We start from the raw sequence: 19,727 nt of genomic DNA, 5'->3' as shown, positions 1-19,727 counted from the left end.
ACCGACTTTCTAATTCTTCTCCAGTCTTCTATTCCGAGCTAAACTCTATATTATTGACAACACGATTAATTTATTTATTAGTATAATTTAGTTTAGCTCAAAGTTTATTACTCACAGGCTTCAAGAATTTATAAAATTCTACTCTAACTATAATTTTATTTATCTTATATTATATGAATTAGGTAAAAGTAAAACTCTATTTTTTAAATTTTAAGAAATTATAAATTATATTCCAACTAAAACTCTATTAACAAAGAGTTAAAGGAATTTGAAATTAATCAATCTCTCTCGCTATATATATATATATATATTAATACGTGAAGTTGAATAGGTGAAATTGAGAGAAAATTCAATTAAATTTCAAATTAGAATTCAATTAGATGGGACATATAGTACGTACTATATGTCCCATCTAATCTTATTTTTTAAACTTTGTGTCAAGTTAGTTAATTTAGTGTAAAAATTGAAATTCAATTATAGTTTAATTTTGTACCACGTGTCTCATCTAATGCAAGTTTTTTTTTTTTTTTTTTTTTTTTATAATTTTTGTGCCAAGTGAGTTAATTCAATGTAAAAAACGAGGAGTTCAATATAAATTTTTTTTTTCTAAAAACATAATAGCATGCTAAGAAAGTTACAAAAAAAAAATCTACTTATTCTATTGTGATTATAGAAATCAATAGTAGAGTATTATTTATACAAACATTTGGAGCGAAGTGTCATTTTCATAAAACTCAAGGGAGGTTGATGTAATTTATAAAAAATTTAAAATAGTATTTAAACTCAATTACTAGAAGTTTCAAGAAATATAAAGAAAATCTGAAATTTGAAAATTATTATAGTTATTAATACAAATTTATTTTGATTTTGTTTGTGTATAATTTATTAAATATGAATTTGATAATTATTGTAGTTATTAATATTTATTTATTATGATTTTAGTTCTAAATGGAACTATTTAATAAATATTATGACAATTAATAAATATTTGTTATGATTGTGTTTGTATATGAAATTATTTATTATAATATATATTTTAAAAAAATGATATTGCAAGTTTTTGATTGAGGGTTTAAGTAGTAGAATATATCATAGAATCATTTATTCTATTATTTATACAAACATATATATAATCATCACCAATTTTGAGCACAATCACGATTTCACCAATAACATGAACCTCAGTCAAGTTGGAGTTTGAGACCAAATTTATTATGCAATATCTCTTTCATTGTTGCTATTTTTTATTTTTTATTTTAATTCTTCCATTGTGAACCTCTCAACATTAACAGAAATAAAAATGTGAAAGTTATACAATTGTTTAATTTTGACCCACACAATTACCCTATTTAAATTTCAAAAAATTCTCTTTTTGTTTTTTATTAATTTATTTACAGTTAATAAATAATATAACATAATGGTTTTTTATATTAGCTTACTAGTAAAGCCTATTTGATTGAAAATAATCTTACTATTTGTTTTTTAAAGGGAAAAATTGTATTTTACTAAGCTCTAAATTCTATTTTATATTTTCTCAAACTTACTCCCATTAGACCCCTAATCAAGCCTGTTAATATAATTTCCTCTTAATTAACTGGTCCGCTTTCAGCCTATTTGATTGAAATAATGAATCACAGCTTACTAGTAAAGCCCTATCTTGGATGAAGCCCAGCCCAACTAATTACAAAACCTTTCCTCTTCCTCTGATCAAAAGCCCAAACCTTTAACAAAACCCGGTCTCAGCTAAACTTCTTCTTCATTCAAGGTTTTGGAAAACTATTTGGTTCTTCTTTGGAAATTCTTATGTTTTCATAATGGGTTTACATTCGAAGCGGTCGAAAAAAGCGCAAGACATCGACAGCGATTTCGAAGATTTTGATGAAGACATGGAGAACGGGAATCTAACTGTGAGCCAAAAAAAAAGCTATTTTTAATTTTTACCATAATTAGTGAAATTTTGATTAATATTGTTATTGGGTTTGGTTTTTGTGTTTGTGATTCTTGTTAATTGAGCAATATATGATGTAGTTGGGGCATGAAGAAGAAGAAGAAGAAGCTAATTACGAAGGTGAAGATGGAGAGGGAGATGAAGGAGAAGCTAACAATGGAGATGAGGAGATGGAACAGCTAGAAGAAGAGTATCAGAATCTTAAGCACCAGGAAATGTAAGACTGTTATTTGTTTATCACATTTGGTTGTACACTTGATTTTGTGTGTAATAACATTGAAACATATTGATTTTTAGTTTCTGGATGTGGGTTTTTATATGATTTTTTTTGAAATCTTAGAGGACTTGTACCAAGTAATTTTTACTTACAATTTGGAGGAAAATCTATGGGGAGGGTGTATTCCAATGAATTGGGAAGGTTTTTTTTTTTTTGTGTCAGCAAACCGACTTCTTTTCTGTGACATTGTAGCGTGTTACTTTTCTCCTAGGAGGCATGGGCACTTCATTTAGGGTGCCGACTCGTGTTGTATCCTTGTCTTACCAGTGTGTACCAGCTATTTCATGTTATAATTTTTCAGAAATTCCTCATGTCATACCCGTGCTTTTCTCTTTCATCATGATTATGGTTGTTTAGGTGAAAGGTGGATCTATAAAATGTTTGGTCGGTAGTTTCTTTGTGGCACACAGATGCTCAATTACTCACATACGTGGTATTAGGCATGCTTGTTATGACATATATGTCCATGCATATCTGTTAAATGTATGCCGTTTTATAATTGTTGGGTTTCAATTTTCATTTAGAGATATTTTTAATGATTTGAAGCGTCACAAGGATGAAGATCTTCTTAAGGGTCAGGCAGTGAAAAATCAAAAGGTGTGGGTTTTACAGATTCAGTCATTAGTTTTCCTTCCTTCGGTTGTATCAGTTTTATTTTTTTATTTAAATAGTGTTCTTGACTGTTACTTTCCTTTCTTAATAATTATACTCTTTGAAGCAATTAGTTTATTCTTTATACCATTTCCCTCTCTTATGAGTGTGGTTAAACATTGATAAACTTCTTTCTCCTTTTTCCTGAAGGCTCTTTGGGACAAAGCTCTGGAGCTCAGATTGTTAGTTCAGAAAGCATTCTCAAGTGCAAATAGATTACCCCAGGTCTTTTTTGGTATTTTACTCTTATTTTAATTCTAGCTCTTTAATATCTAAACATAGTGTCTAAAGATGATGGATTGTCTGCAGGAGCCAATTAGGTCTTCATTCTGTAATTCAGATGAGGGTGTCAATACAGCATATTCAGATCTCATTACCTCATCTAAGAATACTTTATGGCCTGTTTGGAAGTTTAGAGAGAGAGGAGAGGGGAGGAGAGTAGAGTAGAGGGAAGGAGAGTAGTGGAGAGGAGTTTAGAAGGAAATGATTCCCCTCTACCTTGTTTGGATGTTTTTAAAATTAGCAAAGGAGAAGGGAGTAATTAGCCCTTCCTCTTGTTTGGATGTTTTAAAAATTAGGATGTAGAGGAGAATAAATAATTTAAATAGACAAATTTACCTCTATTTGAAAATGGACTTACCACATCAAAAAAAAAAAAAAAAAAAAAAAAAGACTTGCAAAATTAGTTTATAATTAATTTATTAGTTTTATAAAGTCTTGAACTTGATTATCATTGTTCAAATCTTGGAATATGTTAGTGAATTTTTTTTTTTTTTTTTTTGGTGAAGCATAAATAAAATTAAAAAAAAAAATAATGGCTACTACTCCTTAAATTTTGCGAAAATCGTTCCTCTTGACCGTTGAGAAAATAAAAATAAATAAAAACTTTGCGAAACCCATAACAGGAAGCATATTTTTTTGTATATACTTTCCACAAAAGTATCAACATGTATATCCTTTTCCTGCAACTTCTCAGCAACTAAACAGGACATAAGTTTCTTTCTTATAAATACTGAAACAAAAAAAGTCGGGATTTTTACCGTTGGTATAGAAGTTATCGATCAGGTAGTGAGGAGAGTCAGTGGAGGAGTTCTCATAGCTCATGAACTGAGACTCAGAGGACCTCAGCATTTCCATCGGAGACAGTGAGAAAGACAACCAGTTCGTTGAAGGACCCATTGTTTCTTTTTGCTTTTATAATCTTTTTTTTTTTTTTTTTTTTTTTTGCTTTCTGTTTGGTTTCTCTTAAATCTGCAGCATAAGCAAGCACGGAACATTGATTAATCTCAAGTCTTTTTTTCTCATTCAACTTAAATTTTCTCAGGAAACAAACAAAGAATAATCTGTGTGTAATTTTGTTAATTTAGAAAGGGTAAATTAGAGAATTTACTTGAACAATAATTTATCTATTCTACTCTCCCTCCAAATCTCTCCAATTTGGGGGAATTAAAAATGAGGGGTTAGAGGGGGTTGAAACCCCTCCAAACCCTTTCAAATCCCTCCCCCTCATTCTTTAAAAAACTTCCAAACAAGGTAATTAGATTACTCCCCCTCCCTCTACTCTACTCTCCCTCCTTTTTTAAACATCCAAACATGCCATTAGATTCCCTATTGGAACTACAAGAAGTATGGCTGTTTTGGAAATTTTTAATTATTTTTACGTATTTGATATACATTCATTTAGATTCAAAGAATATGACCAGTAGTTGATGCTTTATTTTGGCCTTATAAATTTTTCTGTCAATATATTTTCTCTGCTCATCTTGTGATAATTTTTTTGTGACAGGCTTTGCTTGAGAAAGAATCCTTCTATTGCTGAATCCTCAGATGGTATTGAACAAGTTCTCTTTGTATTGTATTATTTGGTTATCTACTCACCTGGCATTGTGTATGAAATTTTTTCCATTTTGCTAGATTCTATTTTCTAAATTTAGAGTTCCTTATCATACTTTTTATCTCTCAAAGAGTTTATAATCTCTGTACAACAAAGTCAGATATTATGAATAGAGAAGACTATACCAAATCTTTAAAGCATTCTTTTCAATATTTATGCTATTCCTTTGATTTTTATTGTTTTTTCTTTTTCCTGCAAGGGTTCTGATATTTCCAATTTTCTTGTGCAATCTTTCTTCAACGTAAAGCTAATGATAAATGTTGACTGAATTGTAAAGCCAGCAAGAGCTTGTCGGTTAGGCTTAAGACTTGGTTTGCATGGTTCTATTGCTTTGGTTTCAGGCTATGATTTCTGTACATGATTACTATTCAAGAATAAACTACATATGTGCATGAAAAGTTATTGATTTAGCTTGCTTATCCTAACAAGGTTTCTCTTCTTAAGGTAATTCTGAAAGATCATCCCAGCATTCAGAAGCTTCTAAGAACTTGAATGTTGAAGGTGATGAAGATTGGTCAAGGGTTTCTCAATTGCATTTGAGGTACTTTGATCATCCTCTAGATGTACTTATGATCTGTTGAACATTGAACTCATCCTTCTTTCGTAAAAAGTAGGAAATCAAGTTTTTGAATTCTTCATCCAATACCAATGAGTTGGGTGACATACTTAGGTAGACATAACAACAGCCTCTTTCTGATGATGATGATATGTTCAAGTGAGCTGGAACAGTGCTTGAGGGGGGCTGTTAGTCCTTTTTTCGTTCTTTTATACCACCTTTGTTATTTGTCTTTTGCTAATAATGTTATGGAGGTTTCCGTGAATGTATTTTTTTTGGGATATATACACATTATTGAGATTGAAAACCTAGAGGAGGAAAATCCCGGTATTGGAGCAGAATTATCTCAGTTAAGTTGGTAATAGTTTTATTTGTTTTTTTGGTTTTTGTTTTCAACAACCTGAATCCAATTACTTGTCTTATAAAAAAAGAGACTCCAATTACCTGTCTTAATCTTAGTAAAGTACATGTTAAAAGTAATGCTTACCCGTAAAACAGGCTCACTAAATTCTTCTATTCCATACACAGAATATTAGTGAGCAAGTTGCTGATTATATGAGAGATCCAAGTAGAATGCTCAAGCAGATGCAACTGAGGAGATCAACAGTCAGTGTATTTGGAACTGTAATATAATCTCTCTTTCTTTCTTCTTTTTATTTTTATTTTTTTTATACTTAAGAGAGAATGTATATTTACACTCAGATGAAGGCCACACACACATGTAGATTAAATGGACAAGGTTACATAAAAATTAGCCTATTTGACATTTGTATTCTAATACCTGGCATGTTGATGGCAGGATCCTGACAGGGAAAATAGCGCTAAGGGAGAGGTAATCCTACTTTTGTGTGTCTACTTGAGTTGATTATAGAATGTTCATTTTGATTCTAGAACCCCACCTGAGAGCAAAACTATGGAAATTTGTTTAAATACCAGATTCTCTAAAAATAAAATCTTTCTTGTACATGTGCTTGTATGTCTAAGGGTATGTTTGGATAGAACTTATTTTGTTAAAATTGAAAACACTGTAGCAAAATAATTTTTAAATATGTGAATAGTAACGTGGGACCCATTTTTAATGAAAAAGTTGCTGAAAAATGAAATTTATGGGTCCATGAACAGTAGCCATTGTTGGGGAAAACGCGTGCCAAAAAAAAAAAAAAAAAAGGGAAAAACGCAGGAAAACGCAACGTGAATCCAAACTCCACCTAAGAGAGTGAATATTGGATTGCATTTGAAGGTACCAAATCATTTTCTAAAATGGACTATCATGGCAAGCAGAACCACTAACATTGAAGTTAATTTTGGGATACTCACAGACAACCTCGAATGTTTTGTGTCACTCATGGTGTTGACTTCAATCTTTGCAATAGTGCACTCTGTGGGTTGATTTGTGCTTTCTAATGATAAGCACATTGGATAGTCCAATCTCCTTCAAATATGCCTTCAGAATGCCAAAATACTTTTTAGGTATCTTGTTATGGTCGAAAAACAAGATAAATAGGCAATATAAACAGAAATGGTTGCTGGTGGTACTTTCTGGGAAAAAAGTTGGGTTTGCATGGGTACCAAATCTAAGTGCTTGTTTGGGAGAACTTATTTTCATTGGTTCATTGGCTTAAAAAATGAGCTGGGCAAAAGTATAGTTGTACTAAGAAAACGTAGAACTTATAAACTTGTACATGAACAAAATAAGCTGAACAAACAACTTAATATTAATCCACCACTCATCGAAATGGACACTTATTATAACTTATGATTTAAGGAAAAGATCAATAAGATTTAGTAAAGGTGTATTTTGAAGGCCTATGGAAATTGAATTTCTAGCTCTGATCAGATCTGCTAGGTGACTTTCAAATTCACTCATTTCATTGATAAGTAATATATTTTATTTATTTTATTGATAAGGCTTCAATTTTACTCCATGGCCTTCTTTTGCATATCATTTGTTCCCTCAGGTGCTATGTAAATAGAACCCATTATTTGTGTGTGAAGAACACCTCACTGCTTCTGTTCAATATGATGGCAATCATATTGTCATGACTCATAAGATATAATGCAACTTAATTTTGTAACATATATAATTTGTTATGTGAAAAACTAAATAAATGAAATGTTTTTGTAAGCTCAGAGAGACATTATTCCTCTTGGATACATTTGTCAACCTTATCATTCTGTAAGTATAAAATGTTATTTATATAACTTTGAGTAAAAAGTATATGCTGATGGGGATTACTGAATGATGACTGCCATATGTCATTAGATATTATGCTGTCTTATTTATGCAGAGAAAAGTAAAATGAGGGAGAGGATTGTGTAAAATTATTAAAGTTATGCTTTTCTCATCACATTATGATGTTTGCTATATCCTTCTACTTTGAATAGGAAGTACAAGCTGATGGTGATCCAGAACTTTTGGATGACTCCGAATTTTACACGCAATTACTGAAGGAATTCTTAGAGACAAATGACCCAAAATCATCTGGTAAAATTGTGGCATTTTGAAATTTGTATATTTATTTTTCTGCTCTTGGACTCAATCTATAAGAGTTTCTGTATTCATGTTCATATTGTGACATCTTCTCTTGTTAATTGCAACAACTACAATAATCTGTTGTTGCCAAAAATTTAGGGTCAGTGATGGATTCCCATGAGACTAATTTGAGTTGGCCACATGTATTCTTCTCCACCATTCTATCTTATTCAAAATTGTACTCTTTGTTATCTCCTTAATTACTATGCCATTTTTTACTTCTTCGACTAGGGTTATTTTAGGTCTTTAGCTATCTCTTTTTATTCTCTCAACTAGAATCAAATCACCTTTTCTCATTGGTACATTAATTGCTCTCCTTTGCACATGACTAATTTAAGCAATTTTCTTCATTGTGTGTCCCTACTATCCTTGTATTGCTACTTATCTATCTTAACATTCTCATTCTATGAACATGTTGCTTCTTAATATCCCAACACTTGGTCCCAAGCCTTAGAAAAAGGAAGAGGATTGCTGGTTGCAGTAGGTTGATGTGTTGCTCAATGTTTGTTTGAGCTTATTCTGTTTATTATACAAAAAATTACAGCTATACCTAGAAAAAGATGATGCTTTAACAAAGCTATAAATTTTATTTTATGATGAAAATAAGTTTGTCCAAATGACTGCATAGAATTTTGTTGCTTGATTATGAATGAATCAATTTCTGTATTCAAAAGAGGAAAAAAAAAATGGGGGCAGAGGGTGTGGGGGGTGGGGGTGGGAGGGTTTTTCTTCTATACCTCATGAGTCATACCCATTTTGGTTACAGCACTGCTTTGGATGTGAAGATGGATGGATGGACATAATTGCCTGATACTGTGCCATTTTATTCTGCCCATTAGTTGAAGAGAACCCAGTGACAAAGGTCAATATCATTTTATTATCTATATCTATGAATTTTACCATAGTTTTTCTGGAACTTAGCTATGTAGTCTACATGAAAATAGACTCGCAGCTGACAATTTATAAAATTTTCCTTTTTTATTAAAAAAAGCAATTAAAAGATATTTTTCTACACTTTCAAATGGAAGTTGGTTTTTGGTGAATATCATTTGCATACTTGTCCTATTGTATTCAAAGGAAATATACTAATTAAACATTCTGGGAATGACTCCTTGATTTTAACCATTCCTTATTACACAGATTTTTATGCTTTGAAAAGGTTGCAAACTAAGAAGAGAAAGATCGTTGATCGGCGTGCCTCAAAGAGTTGCAAAATAAGGTAACTACTCCCTCCCAAGCCCCAAAAAATTTCCTATTTTGAGTTGTGGTCATATCTGAATGTGTATTTTATATTATTCTCTTGCGTTATAATTTTGCAGGTATAATGTTCATGAAAAGATTGTCAATTTCATGGCTCCTCAGACTATGGATCTTCCTCCTATGGCTCCTAAATTATTTGAGAATTTGTTTGGGTTGAAGACCCAAAAACCAGCTTCTGTTGTCTAGTGTAAAGTCTTATCGGTTCATAGGCTTTTGCAATTTTGTAATATTTGTCGACATAATTGTTTGTTTTAATTTAATTCCTTGATATCTTTTATATACTTGTATTATCTCCATAAATGTTTTCTTTTCATTGGTGCAAAAAAAAAAAAAAAAAAAAAAAAAAAAACCTAATTAGGATCTTTATTTAGATTTTAGACTTTGTTGTCCCTCATGTTGTCAATGTTTCTCAGCCAGTGCAAGTGTGCAACACCTCATAGTTCAACATTTAGAAAAAAGACATTGCTTTGTCAGTCAGTCGTAGTCCATTGATTTTTTGTTTTGTTTTTGTAAAATAACTCCTCTATGTGATGTTGTAGGACACTGGCTTTTCTCAACAACTTAAAAAGTTATATAGTAAATCAAAAATGCAAAAAGTTGGGAAAACTTTTGATCATGTCAAGTATACATCTCTGGATGCTTTGGACAGTCCAAAAGAATATGACCAGGAAGTCTTAACTTTCTGGGTTGTTCTCTTTTTCTTTTTCTTTTTATTTTAGGGATTCGGTCTTATCATTAGTGAACAATAATTACCTAACACCTGGCCCTTTAGATATGGCATTTTAGTTCCTAACCTTGGAAGTAAAGGGATTTAGCCCATTAGTCATTGTTGATCAAAGACTTTATCACCAAGTTAGCATGGAGTCAAAACTTTTTGTAATTTTATGGTGTTTTCTTTGAGGCTATAAAGTGACATCGGGTGTAGGATCAGATCTTTAATTGAAAATTTACTTTAGAATCCTTGTGCAAATTAGGTAGCGGAATTATCGATTTATCTCAGCCAAGTGATCCACAAACATAATAATACTTTTACCAGTATATACCTACTCTTAAAGCAAGCAATATAAAGGTCATTAGAGCATGACATGATTTGATAATGAGATGCAAAACCAAAGATGATAAACCTTTCTAAAAAAAAAACTAAAGATGATAAAAAACCACTTCAAACATTTCAATTGTAAAACCGCTTCAAGACACATCTAGTAGAAAATTCACTATAATAAGAGAAGTTCTAACGATCTCCTTATAAGACACTTAAATAATTAGACTCTATTTGTAGAATTCTATTTGCCTCTCTACTGTAGTAGCTCTAGAATCTTTGGAATCTTCTTGTGTGAATTTCTTCACAGACTCCTAGTTCGCATGAACAAAAACCTCAGGTACTTTAAGGACGTTAGTGAACACAGAAAAAGATCTTTGTGATTCAAGAAATGTTTAAAGCTCACTTAAACACAATAGTTTTTCTTGTTTTTAAAACAAATCAAAAGGATTATTCTCCTTTTGTAGGGAATTTAACCAAAATCCCAACCTGTGAGAAACAAAACAAATAGAGAAAACACACGTCAAAGAAAAACAATCACACGCACAAGACAATATTTACGTGGTTCGGCAATTTGCCTACGTCCACGGAGTTGCAGGGATTTCACTATTATCAGGGAAAAATACAATAGTGCACAAGAACACTCTCAAGAAACCCAAATCCCAATTACACCCTAGCACTCTCTCACGGAAAAAATAAGAATAGAAGCTAGCTGCCTCTCTTTTCTCTATTTTCTCTCATGCGGCTTGCTCACTAGGTTAATTGGAATTTTTCTTAAATCAATTCTCTTGTTTTTAGCCACACATAATTAAGTACATATATATATATATATATATATTACTTTATGTAAAGTTGGCTGAGTGGGATTCCTAATACAACTTGTATTAGGTCAATTTATGGCCGGATTGATCTTTATGGGCTTGTGGCAAATTCAAGCCACACTAACAAATCTCCACCTTGGCTTGAATTGATCAAGCTACACTAGCAAACTCCTCCATCAGCTCCACCTTAGCCCTTAAGGGCTCACAAGCTGCAAACATCAGCCACAATCCTCCATAACACAATCCCTAATCCCTGCAACTCATCCTCCTTTCCTCAAGCTAGAAGACCAATTGAAGCTGCGCACAGCTTCAACTTCTCAATAGTGACACCCTTAGTCAACATGTCTGCCGGGTTCTTAGATCCACAAATCTTCTCAAGCATTACCAGCTTATCTTCAACAAGGTAACGGATAAAGTGGTATTTTGTCTGTATGTGCTTCGACTTTGAATGAAAAACCAAATTTTTGGCAAGAAAGATTGCACTCTGACTGTCACTGTGTAGAATGCCCATCTCCTGCTTCTTACCCAATTCATCTAAGAAATCATGTAGCCAAATCATCTCCTTTCCAGCTTCAGTTGCTGCAACATACTCAGCTTCTGTACTAGACAAAGTAACAATCTTCTGTAGATTTGAAGCCCATGATATAGCTGTACCACCCAGAGTAAAAACAAACCCAATAGTACTCTTTCTACTATCAATATCACCAGCAAAATCAGCATCTACATAACCCTGCAGTTTCAAACTTACACCTGTGAAACAAAGACATGTATCTGATGAACCCTTCAGATATCTCAGAATCTACTTGACTGCCTCCCAATGCTGCTTTCCAGGCCTACTCATGAATCTGCTCACAACTCCCACTGCATGTGCAATGTCTGGCCTTGTACACACCATAGCATACATCAAGCTGCCAATAGCTGAGGCATAGGGCACCTTGCTCATATGGTCCCTTTCTACTTCTGTCTTCGGTGACTGTTCTTTGCTTAGTTTGAAATGACTACCCAAGGGTGTGCTCACTGGTTTAGCTTCATTCATGTTGAACCTGTTGAGAACTTTCTTCACATACTCTGACTGTGAAAGCTTCAATGTACCATTAGCCTTGTCTCTAATGATTCTCATACCAAGGATTTGATTTGCAGCTCCCAAATCCTTCATTGCAAATTGTTTGGACAATTGCTTCTTCAGATTTTTAATCTCCTCAATGCTAGACCCTACAATAAGCATATCATCCACATACAACAGTAATATGATGTAAGAATTGTCAAAAGACTTAACATAGCAACAGTGATCAGCTTCACATCTCTTGAACCCAATTCTATGCATAAAACTGTCAAATTTCTTGTACCACTGTCTAGGAGCTTGTTTTAGGCCATACAAGCTCTTTCTCAGTTTGCAAACTAAATTCTCTTGTCCTTGAGCAATGAACCCTTCTGGCTGAGTCATGTAAAGGTCTTCCTCCAAGTCACCATGAAGGAATGCTGTCTTCACATCTAACTGCTCAAGATGTAAGTTTTCTGTAGCCACCATTCCCAGTACTAGTCTGATTGTTGACATCTTCACAACTGGAGAAAATATCTCTGTGTTGTCAATGCCTTCCTTTTGTTGGAACCCTTTAACAACTAATCTGGCCTTGTAACGTTTGCTACTATCATGCTCATTCTTTATATAGTATACCCACTTGTTGTGCAAAGCCTTCTTTTCTACTGGCAATTCAGTCAGTTCCCATGTTTGATTCCCCAACAAGGAATCCATGTCATCCTTCATGGCTATCTCCCACTTGCTTGAATTCTCATCTTGCAATGCTTCATTATAACACTCTGGCTCACCACCATCAGTCAACAGGAGATAATTTAAAGTGGGTGAATAACGCTGTGGAGGTCTAATGTTTTTGGAAGATCTGCGGACTTCAGCTACAGGTGTACTCAGATCTACCTGTGAATTTACATTCTCCTTATCTTCTTCACCCCTTTTCTGGACAGTACCTTCAGTCAATTCGTCTAAGTTGACAAACTCAGATTTCTTTTGATCTATCTCTGTAACATCTGACACTACAGTTGACCTGTCCTTGTACATAACCTGTTCATTAAATATCACATTTCTACTTCTGATGATTTTCCTGTTTTGTTCATCCCAAAACCTATAGCCAAATTTCTCATCACCATAACCAATGAAAAAATATATTTTAGACTTTGCATCAAGTTTACTACGAGCATCAGAATCAATATGAACATAGGAAATACAACCAAAAACTTTTAAGTGTGAAAACTTTACCTCTTTACCGCTCCAAACCTCCTCAAGAAGTCTGAACTCCATGGGAATTGAAGGTCCTCGGTTTATCAGGTAAGCTGCAGTGCTAACAGCATCAGCCCAAAAAGTTTTTGGTAGTCCAACATGCAACCTCATACTCCTAGCATGCAACCTCATGAATAGATGGAGAGTTCTATTCATGCGCTCAGCCACACCATTCTGCTATGGTGTCCCAAGAATGGTCTTCTCCATCCTAATTCCCTGTGCAGCACAATACTCACTGAACCCTCCATCTATGTACTCTCTTCCATTATCTAACCTCAAACATTTTACTTTTAAACCTGTTTCTGTCTCAACCATGGCCTTCCACTTCTTAAAGGTTTCAAATACATCTGATTTATTTTTCAGAAAATAAACCGATACCTTTCTACTTGAGTCATTAATGAAAGTGATGTAGTACCTTGAACCTCCAAGAGATGCAACCGGAGAAGGCCCCCACAAATCAGTGTGTACTAACTCCAATTTTTCAGCCTTCGGTGTCCTGCCAGTTTTCAAGAAGCTCACCTTTTTCTGCTTTCCTAAGATGCAATTTTCACACATGTCAAAATCAATGGACTTCAATTCTAGTAATTTTCCTTTTGACAGCAGCATCTTCATCCCTTTCTCACTCATGTGACCAAGTGTTCGGTGCCATAGGCTTGTATTAGTACTTGCATCAGCAACTGCAATTATGTCTCTTGGACTTGAGGTCATGTACAGAGTACCAGTTTTCTTTCCACGAGCCAATACCCTAGCTCCCTTTGTAACCTTCCAAGTACCACCAACAAATAGTATTGCATGTCCTTTCATCATCAAGTTGTCCAACAGAAATCAGATTCCTCCTCAGGTCAGGAATATGTCGAATCTTTTCCAGTAACCAAACAGACCCATTGGGCAACAATATTCGAACATCTCCCATACCCACAACATCCAAGGCTGAACCATCAACCAAATACACCTTACCAAAATCACCTGCAACATAATTCTGTATGATTTCTCGGTGTGGAGTGGTATGAAACGAAGCTCCTGAATCCAAAACCCAATCATCAAGTGGACTGTCTACTGCAAGAAGTAATGCATCTTGTACCTCTTCTGTTACAGCATTAGCAGAATCATCTTCATTCTTCTTCTTAGGACTTTTGCATTGATTCCTAAAGTGACCTATTTTCCCACAATTCCAGCATTGTACTTGTTGGCCTGATCTAGATTTACTTCTGTTCCGATTAGAATTTCTGGATTTTAATCTGCCCCGATTTGAATTTCTGTTATTACCTCTGCCTCTTGTCTCAAGATTTAGGGCAGAACCAGATCCAGAGGATTCACCTGGATTTCTTCTGTGAATCTCCTCGGCCAGAATTAAATCTCGTATATCATTGTACTTGAGTTTTTCCTTTCCTGTAGAATTGCTTACTGCCATCCTCATTGCCTCCCAACTGTTTGGCAAAGAAGCCAAAACGATCAGTGTACGGATCTCATCATCAAAGTCAATTTCTACAGACGACAATTGATTTGTGATAGTGTTAAATTCATTCAGATGTTGTGCTACTGATTCATTCTCTGCCATCTTCAGATTGAACAGTTTCTTCATCAAGTGCACTTTATTGTTTGCTGACGGCTTTTCATACATACCAAACAAAGCCTTCATCAGATCTGCTGTGGTCTTCTCCTTTACAACATTGTGTGCAACAGACCTAGACATAGTTAACCTAATAACTCCCAGTACCTGTCTGTCAAGAAGAGTCCATTCATCAGCCTTCATAGCCTCAGGTTTTGTCCCTAAAAGAGGCAAATGCAATTTCCTCCCATAGAGATAATCTTCAATCTGCATCCTCCAATACGCGAAATCTGTGCCATCAAACTTTTCTATTCCAGACGCCTTTCCTGCTTCCTCTGCCATTGCTCCCACTCAAACCTAACCCTAGGCTCTAACACCAGTTGTAGGGAATTTAACCAAAATCCCAACCTGTGAGAAACAAAACAAATAGAGAAAACACACGTCAAAGAAAAACAATCACACGCACAAGACAATATTTACGTGGTTCGGCAATTTGCCTACGTCCACGGAGTTGCAGGGATTTCACTATTATCAGGGAAAAATACAATAGTGCACAAGAACACTCTCAAGAAACCCAAATCCCAATTACACCCTAGCACTCTCTCACGGAAAAAATAAGAATAGAAGCTGGCTGCCTCTCTTTTCTCTATTTTCTCTCATGCGGCTTGCTCACTAGGTTAATTGGAATTTTTCTTAAATCAATTCTCTTGTTTTTAGCCACACATAATTAAGTACATATATATATATATATATATATATATATATATTTATATATTACTTTATGTAAAGTCGGCTGAGTGGGATTCCTAATACAACTTGTATGAGGTCAATTTATGGCCGGATTGGGCTTTATGGGCTTGTGGCTTTTAGGTTCAAGAAGAAAGGAAAAAGTTTGGAATGTTTAACTTTGGTATAAATTTCTTTCTTGCCTCTAAAAGTCTTGGGATAAGTGACTTAGATAGGTTTATAAAGTATGATTAATATCTAGCATAGACACATTTTCTAGCAAATTTTAAAATTCTAGACCTATCAATTTCACTCAAGTGAATTATGAGCAAACTCTCTGATACAAAGTTGTTGTATCAATTTCAAGTGGCTGTATCTTACTCGTTCCAAAGGTAATATTTATAATGCGCTTGTGAAATTTTGCAACTACAGCTCCCTAGCTACTACATGATAATGCAAGTCTCCTTCATATTTCAAAAAGTCACTTTTTTACAATGCGTGTTTGCTAAGATTTACCAAACAGGTGATATTGGGTTTTTGGCTGGAAAAAGTGTGTCTTGACTCCTTAAAGTGGAACTAAACACATGCTAACTTTCCATTGAAACAAGTTTCACTAAGAAATTCATTATAGTTTAAGTGATATGGACAAAAGATTATCAACTCTTTATTTTTTAATATGTTGAACCAAATATCCTCTTTGAACAAATGACCCAAATAAAGTCTTATCACATTATTGATATAACTCAATTTTTAGATGTTTAGACACTAAGATTTGCAACACATCTATTAACCCTTGTATTAATGATGAATTTTTGTAGTTTTAGATTAGCTGATCTAACAAGAAGCAAGCAAAGGTCTTTGGCCCTAGATGTCTTTTCATAGACTATGGGTCTGTTTGGATTGAACTTATTGTTACTGAAACTGAAAACTGAAAACTGAAAACTGAAAACTGAAAACACTGTAGCAAAATAATTTTTAAATGTGTAAATAGTACCGTGGGACCCATTTTTAATATTTTTTAATGAATAAAGTGACTGTGGGTCCCATAAACAGTACTGCTACAGTACCGCTACAGTATTATTTGTCTCCCCTTTCAGCAAAACGCGTGAAATGTAAAAAAATAAAAATAAAAAAAAGAAAAAAAGAAAAAAAAGAAACGCAGACGCAAGACGCCAGTTTCAGCCGAATCCAAACGGCACCTATATTATTGAGCCAAGTAGAGGAGACTAAGGTACCATTTGGTATGGGTGTTTTAGCAGTGTTGTTTGTTGTTTAAATGCCCAAACATGTGGGCCCGACAATAAGTTCTGTGTTTGGTAAGGCGTGTTGTTCAAATGTATGTTTGAGTTATGTTGTTCAAATGGTGTTTGAGTCATGTTATCGTTTGGTTGAAATACATTGAGCCCACCTGAAGTGGCACCTCAACTCTCTTCTCTCCCATGCCATTTGTCTGTTCTGAGTCTTTATCCTCTCATCCTTCCTAAAGCTCACTTCTCCTCTCCCTCTTGCATAACAATAGTCCCATCATGTGGCAGGTAGCTCCCTTCATTAACCCTTCATTAATCCCACACATCCACCTGAATCCCTCATTACTTATCCCAACGGCCATCTAAGAGTATTCATAAACACACAAAGAACCAAATTATGAAACCCTAAATTCACCAAAATTAATCCCAAATCCGTACGGCCTAATTCATCTCTCCAACCACCATATTTACTCAAATAGTCCAGCCACGCCTTTAATCTATGTTTTGGGCAAGATTTTTTTAAACAACCAACAGACTTTATCTCAAATCAATTTTAAGTGCCCTTGCACAGTGCATCTACCATTAGCTGAGTATATTATGGAGTTTGCAGACATAGCGTCTTCCTTCTCAGTCATTCAGCCATATTCATCCTCCTCCAACGCAGTTCCTACACCTATGGTAAGTACTTAATTTTGCTGTTGAGTTCAATGTTCAATTTTGCTGTTGCATTTGTTCTTAGTTACTGTTGAACAATCATTCACCCACGGTGTTCATATTTCTTCACAATTGTTGTTGATTGTTACTCTTGATTTTGGACACGATTTTCCTCCAATGCAATCTAACTAAAGCTAAGTATGGATTTCTTAAATGAGCTTTTTGAAGCAAAATAGGGTTTAGGAAAATGAACTTTTTAGATATCATTAATAAAGGCCTAAAGTGTATATTTGATTTCATATAAATCATTTATAATTGTGATGTTAATTTTGTTTTGTTTCCCTATGTTGTATGTAACTTGTCTTCACTGCAATTTCTTTTATATATACCTGTAATAACTTGTTTGAGTTAATTGGTAAATGTGTTGCTCTAGCTATATCTGAACTTAATACATAATGCTACAACATGCTTGGTAGAGTTTTCTGTGCAAAAGACCATTTTACTATTCTTCAGTTACTGGTATTGGTGAGGATTAGGTTCAAGTCTGAGAGATCATAAAAGTAATTTAGGAAAATAGAAACCTTGAATTTACTAGGCAACCATGTACGCTCTGACTTACCTACTATGCTTAAGTGTGTATCTCTTATTAGATGGCTGCATCATTCAACGCTGAGGATTGGAAGTTATGGCCTCCACCTATTGAGAAGCACTTCATCGATGTTTTGGTTGAAGAAAAAGCCAAAGGGAACATGCCTATTGGGTAATTCAAAAAGGGTTTTGGACAGTTGTTCGAAATGAGTTCAATCAACGAGCTGGAAAAGCCTATCGTAAAGAACAATTACACCAGAAATATCAAAGGTTAAAGCAAAGACACCATGTTTTAGCCCAGCTAATCGGTTGAATCGGAATGGGATGAGATTCTGTTACCAACATGGTCACTGGTAGTGACACGACTTGGGCACAAGCAATGGCAGTGAGTGTTATAGGTCTACTTTATAATTTGCATGCCGTTGATTCACTAAAGTTTTCATATAAATAATCCCACATATACCACATCTTGATAGGCCAACCCTAGGTGTAAAGAGTTTCGTAAAAAGGGGCTAAACTACTATGACTTGCTAGGATAGTTGTTCAACATGGGCACTGTAATTGGATTTCTACAAATTTCATTCACCTAACCAACCCCTAACAATGATGAAAAGCGAGAATTAGACGCCGCTTTCCTAACGCATGAAGTATACGTCAGTGTCGAACCCGATAGTCCAGATGATGTGGAGGAGCTGCCCACCCCAGTTGCAGGGCAATGCAGCAAGCGTGTTGGAAAGCAGCCATCATGCTAGAAAACAGCCACAAACATGTTAAGAAAAAGGTGTAGTAATAAGGATAGCGATAGTCGAAAGGAAATTGTTGAATCTGCGTTGATGGGTGATATGTTCTCAATGGACAAGGTTGTCGCAATTTTTAATAGTATTGAAAATGTTGATGATTACGCCATGTTCAAGGTCCTTAATGAACTCCACAAGCTTGATGGTAGGGCCTCTTTCATCATGCTGAAGCCGAATAGAAAAAGGGGCTGGATGGATTTATTTAGTAGTTTAATGTAGGGGAGTTGGTTAAGGAAAGGGGGCAAGTTTGGGTTGCTTTTTGTGGGGTTGCAGTTACTGTTTCTGTTCTTATGTTTATTATGCTAATTACCACTAGAACCATTTTTTGTTGCATTGGTTGTATGGTTTAGTAGGATCACATTCTACTGTGCTAAGGAACAATGATCTTACTATATGTGAACTTATTGTTAATGATGGTAGTATTTGTTAGTTTGTTAAGGAACCATTTACTTTTTATTGTTAAAGACTAGCTTTGGTGTTGAGTTTATTGTATAAACTTTTTGTTATTAATTATTCCAACATTTTGGTTTATTAAGGAACCATTATTTTGTGGTTAATAAGTACTGTTGTGTGATGTTGTTTGCTGCAAGCCGCATTGTTTTTTTTTTGAAATGGAAACGATAGAATTTTAGTGAATAAACTTAACAAAACCGACATAGAAAAAGAAAATCTGGACCCAAAACCATCCAGTCAACATCAAGCAAATATCCTAGCCTTTTAAGCCACTTGTAGGGCTTAGCTGGGAATCTAGGCTAATAAAACAAAATAATACAATACCCAAAAAAATCACTCCCTGTTCTAAGCTTCCATTAGTCTCTGGTATTCGGACAGTAGGGTTAAGGCACCATCAACAATAACTTTCGGTTGTAGCTGCACATTTTCAAAATAGTACTT

General features: G+C 34.4%; 1 protein-coding gene across 1 annotated transcript; it reads left to right on the top strand.

Moving 5' to 3' along the window:
* The first annotated feature begins 1,735 nt into the window (after window positions 1-1,735).
* Window positions 1,736-9,430, top strand: LOC126717659 (uncharacterized). The gene is made up of 13 exons (XM_050419524.1): window positions 1,736-1,907; window positions 2,029-2,165; window positions 2,750-2,822; window positions 3,027-3,101; window positions 3,186-3,293; window positions 3,942-4,021; window positions 4,663-4,731; window positions 5,281-5,311; window positions 5,855-5,950; window positions 6,126-6,158; window positions 7,712-7,811; window positions 9,000-9,078; window positions 9,179-9,430. The coding sequence occupies exons 1-13, from the start codon at window positions 1,815-1,817 to the stop codon at window positions 9,303-9,305; spliced, it is 1,101 nt and encodes a 366-aa protein (XP_050275481.1). The 5' UTR covers window positions 1,736-1,814; the 3' UTR covers window positions 9,306-9,430.
* The last annotated feature ends 10,297 nt before the right edge of the window (window positions 9,431-19,727 follow it).

Source organism: Quercus robur, chromosome 1, assembly GCF_932294415.1.
Source record: "Quercus robur chromosome 1, dhQueRobu3.1, whole genome shotgun sequence".
In the NCBI taxonomy this organism is placed as follows: domain Eukaryota; kingdom Viridiplantae; phylum Streptophyta; class Magnoliopsida; order Fagales; family Fagaceae; genus Quercus; species Quercus robur.
The sequence above is the reverse complement of the archived record's forward strand: the minus strand, read 5'-3'. Positions and strand labels throughout refer to the sequence as shown.